This window comes from Lupinus angustifolius, chromosome LG09 (genome assembly GCF_001865875.1).
Source record: "Lupinus angustifolius cultivar Tanjil chromosome LG09, LupAngTanjil_v1.0, whole genome shotgun sequence".
NCBI classification, from domain to species: Eukaryota; Viridiplantae; Streptophyta; class Magnoliopsida; order Fabales; family Fabaceae; genus Lupinus; species Lupinus angustifolius.
Window position 1 is genome coordinate 15,624,692 of NC_032017.1, and position 5,327 is coordinate 15,630,018.

General features: G+C 33.6%; 1 protein-coding gene across 1 annotated transcript; it reads left to right on the forward strand.

Moving 5' to 3' along the window:
• Positions 2,122–3,851, forward strand: LOC109357442 (protein ASPARTIC PROTEASE IN GUARD CELL 1-like). The gene has a single exon (XM_019601406.1). The coding sequence runs from the start codon at positions 2,213–2,215 to the stop codon at positions 3,686–3,688; it is 1,476 nt and encodes a 491-aa protein (XP_019456951.1). The 5' UTR covers positions 2,122–2,212; the 3' UTR covers positions 3,689–3,851.

Here is a 5,327-nt window from a genome sequence, read left to right on the forward strand (position 1 = left end):
ATAGATTACAAAAAATATCACATCCTAATAGCTCATCAAATCATTTGGTATAAAAATAAGATAAGACAATAATAGTAAAATTAATACACAAAGATTTGAAACATTATTAGTATATTTGAAACTACAAATTAATATAAACAATAACGTGTTGTGAGTTATCCACACCATATGAATTTAATAATACATATGAATTAACTTAATTCCAACAATAAAAAATATTAATTCAAATATGTATATAGTAAAAATGACAGACTTAATATAAAAATATGTATAGTAAAATATTATGGTTATATAGAAAAATATATCTTCCAAATAATAGAAATGAATCTTTAATTTATGAGTTATTTTCATACAATGATTATTAGCTAAAACATAATCAAATAAATAACATTTAATTATACTATATTTGAATGCTAAAAATATATTCAAATATTTATACATAATGAACATAATCTAAAATAAAAATAAGCATTCAAGAGATATGCTAAAAAATTCTTATGACTTTATATGGTACTTATAAATGTAATCACAAAAAATATGATGCAAAAAGAAGTCTTTATATTTATAATTTTATATAGAGAATATAGAGGTGAGATATTATCCAATACAATTTGAATTTTATTTATTGAGTTATTTCAGAATCAAATACTTTCTATAATTATACTTTTCACAAATCAATGCTTATACAAATGCATATATAAATGTTAATATTATACATATACCCTCAAGAACCAATGTTAATATTGCAACTATATGAATGCAAAAAATATAATGGTTCGATATATGACTTATTGACGTTATAAAATATATGTACATTATTTACGCATTATGCATAAACAAAGAAGAGACCCGTACAAGTGCACAGGTACACTGCTAGTTATTCATAAAAAGAGAGAACTTACCTTAGCATATAATCCATAAGTAACTATCATTTTCTGATTGTAAATAAATGAGATAACATCAGCCCAAAACCCAACTTCTAGGCCATATAGGCCTAATTGTTATAGTTAAAACCGATTTTCAACCCAAAAGCTGATCTCTAAGCTGTATGTGTTGCCCAATTCCTCAATGAGTGAGTAGGCTTATAAGGGACCAAATCTTTTACAAGAGTCACCATCCTCATGAATGCTATGATTACATTTCATGCAATACACCTGGAAAGGGTTTTGAGATTCCCACCCCATTTTAAGGAAAAACCTAAAATACTCTTTTCCCCTTTCTTCTCCCACATTTCATACTACATGTGTTATTTCCCTTCCAAGTTGGAGAGAAAAGTTTTTTTATGTGGGTCTCATATTTAGTTTTCTTTATTTTTTCTCCCCTAAACCAAATAAGGTAAATTAAAATAGGTTTAGCATGAAGCTTGTAGCAAATAACTTATTAAACTATAGTTATTCGGTAAAACCAGACATAAAATTTGGTTAAATTTTAAAAAATGACTAAAAAGTACGTGCAACATTTATTTATTATTTGTTAATTAATAACTATCAATTAGAATACCTAAATACATGGCTAACAAAAAATAAAATTTCAATCATTTTCAATATTTTATGCATTCAAATTGAATGTGCAATATTTTATTTATTTAGTCATTTTATCTACAATTAATCTTATATTACAAAAATGAAAGGTGAGACAACTGTACTTTAGGGTAAGTAATATAATTTGTTAAAATTTTGAAATGCAAAATTAATAAACAAATTATTGAGAATTCTTTTCATTCATGACAAATAGGGCCACGACAATCATCTAATTCTCTTTCCTTCTCTCACATCCCTCAGTGGCTTCTAATTTAGTCAACCAAAATCAAGTACAATCATAACAAAAAGAAACCCCATCCAACACTGTCCACGCTTTAACCCAATATATAAACACCTATATTTAACTCCCATAATCAACATTCCCATAAAGCCATAGCTCTCTTCACAATTCACAACTCTCTTTCCCCTTTCCCAAGACCAAAAAAGATAAAGAACATTAAAGAAAGACAAATGAATCAACCATTCATATTAACAAATAAAAATGCAAAGGTTATGTTATGTATGCCCCACACAAAGATCACTACTAACCTTCACATACAAGCCCCTCATCCTCAGTGCCAGTGGTGACCTTGGCATGAATCACTCATAATGCTTCTTTTATTTCCACTGTTCTCCTTCCCATAGTTTAAAACCCTCCCAATTCTCTCTACTTTCTAACACACAAAAAACAAATGGAACCTTTCATTCACTTCTTCTCTTTCCTCTTCTTCCTTTTTTCCTCTCCTCTATTAACACATTCTCGCACCACACCCTTTAACCCCAAAACGACACTCCTCGACGTCGCTTCATCCATTCAAAAAACTCAAAACATTTTCACCTTTAACCATCAACTCCATTCTTCTTCTTCTTCTTCTTCTTCTTCTTCTTTCTCCTCAAACTCACTATCTACACTCTCACTTGAACTTCATTCTCGAGCTTCTATTCAAAACCCATCACACAACGATTACAAGTCCCTAACCCTATCCCGACTCGCTCGCGACTCAGCCCGAGTCAAATCCTTACAAACTCGCTTAGATCTCTCGCTAAAACGCATTTCCCAAACCAATCTTCACCCAACCGATACACAACAAGATTCCTTTATCTTCAACGAAATCCAAGGTCCCATCGTTTCAGGAACGAGTCAAGGAAGCGGTGAGTACTTCCTCCGAGTCGGAATCGGTAACCCGCCGAGTCAATCCTATATGGTTCTTGACACCGGTAGTGACGTCAGCTGGATCCAATGCGAACCTTGCTCCGAATGTTATCAACAAACCGATCCGATTTTTGAACCGAGTTCATCTTCTTCCTACGCGCCAATCACCTGCGACGCGCCTCAGTGCAAATCCCTGGATCTCTCTGAGTGCCGTAATGGAACTTGCCTCTATGAAGTTTCTTACGGCGACGGTTCCTACACAGTTGGCGAATTCGCAACGGAAACTGTTACTTTCGGTTCCGCTTCTGTTGAAAATGTTGCTATTGGATGTGGTCATACGAATGAAGGTTTATTCGTCGGAGCTGCTGGTTTGCTTGGTTTAGGTGGCGGTTCGTTGTCGTTTCCGGCTCAGCTTAATGCGACGTCGTTTTCGTATTGTCTTGTTGATCGTGACTCTGATTCTGCTTCCACGCTCGAGTTTAACTCCCCGTTGCCGCGTAACGCCGTCACCGCGCCGTTGCAGCGGAGTAAGGAGATGGAAACGTTTTATTATGTCGGATTAGCGGGAATCAGTGTTGGCGGTGAGATGCTTCCGATTCCGGAGACTAGTTTTCAGGTAGATGCTTCCGGCGGAAGAGGTATTATTGTAGATTCCGGCACGGCGGTGACGCGGTTGCATGGTGAGGTTTATAATTCGCTTCGAGATACTTTTGTGAGAGGGATTAGAGAGTTGAAGAAGGTGAATGGTGTTGCGTTGTTTGACACTTGCTACGACTTGTCGTCGAAGACGAGCGTGGAGGTTCCGACGGTGTCGTTTCACTTTGCAGAGGGGAAGGAGTTACCGTTACCGGCGAAGAATTACCTGATACCGGTTGATTCGGTGGGAACGTTTTGTTTTGCGTTCGCGCCAACGACTTCTTCGTTGTCGATTATTGGGAACGTTCAGCAGCAAGGGACACGTGTCGGTTTCGATCTTGATAACGACGTCGTTGGATTCTCTGCCAATAGCTGCTAGTAAACATAGGAAACAGTGTTTAATTTTATATTTAATTTGTTCTTACTAATTACTTTTACTTTGTTACCCATGTGTGAAGGGCTTTTTAACAATTGTAATGTGTGGTCCCATTCGGAGAAGGTTTGTATTATGATTTGGACAGAGTCAATGGCTCTATTTTGTGCAGGGTCACGGTGGCACCTAAAGTTGGCCAATTCAACTAGAAAAGAGCTCTATTAATTAATATTGAAAAGGATTTATGCATTAATAATATTCATTTTCAATTATTATTATTTTTCTAGAAAAATGATTTAAATAAATGATAAATAATATACAATAGTAAAAAATTATGATTATAGTGCATACACTTTGAACTCTAGTTTTTTTAGTAACATACGTACAATGTTGGTGTAAGAGTCAAATATATTCTTTAGGGTCATATTTTTAATAAGTGTTAAACAATCTTTTGCTTTTCTTAATTATTATTGTTTTTGAAATTCAGTCACACATCAATTTTTAAACAATAGTAACCATTACAACCAATAAAGTATTGAACAAATTTATGTGTAAGGTAATAATAACAACACAACAAATTTTAAAAAGAATAAAAATAATATCATATTTATCACAAAAATATATATTATATTATATATACTCCCATTAATTATGGGCCCTTATTGCACACTTGCTACATACTCTCATGAGTCAGCCTTACTAATGTTCATACATTCTAATGGGTACCAAATAAGTTTTCAAGTTATTATATGAATAATATATAAAGGAAATTTGTCTTTCCTAGTTTAATGACTAAAGTTCAAGGAATAGTAAAATAGACTATATATAATCTCAAGGTAATAAAAATTATAATATCTATAAAATATTTATTAAAAATAAATTCATAAATATGGAAGTATCTATAAAGTTGATATTATGATATTCATCCACAACTTATAAGCTATTATTATTAGTACTAGTTGCAGGTATATTATAACTACACATTAGTCTCTCAATTGTATGAAGTGTGGTTATAAACATTGTACTAGTCATCAAGGTGCGGGATAGAGACCTATGCTACAAGTCTGACACACCGTTTGAACTGTTACACTGTCTAAACCTTGTACCACTCTCTAGCACGCGACAAGAACATACATAATATACAGCTACAATAGCAAGAGCAAATGACAAAGCGACTCACCATGGATAAAACATGTACCAACTAGGCTACGAGCATGTTAGGGTTGTGTAACACCGCAAATTTTACGATTTGGAATTACAAGATTTTATTAATATTTTTATTAATTATATATTCGAAAATGGATTTCTGGGAATTTTAGGTAAATAATTAGACGAAACTCTAGTTGAGTTTTAGTCTTGTAATTTTATTTCCTATTTTGTGGTAAATTTTGGTAATTTTCGGAGACAGTCGATTCTGAACCACTATCGGGGCCGAAATCCACTCGGTATGGCTCAAAGAGTGGTTTTTGAGTTCCGTAACTCGGAATCGAATTCCGATTGCACCGTTGGCTTCGTGATTTCATTTCGAGTTAATATAGATCCTGAATACACCCATACCTACTTTCTAAATATTTTTTGGAATGCTGAAATCCGAAATTCTAATCGGATATTACGATCAAGCGATTTATAATATCCGATCGAGTAT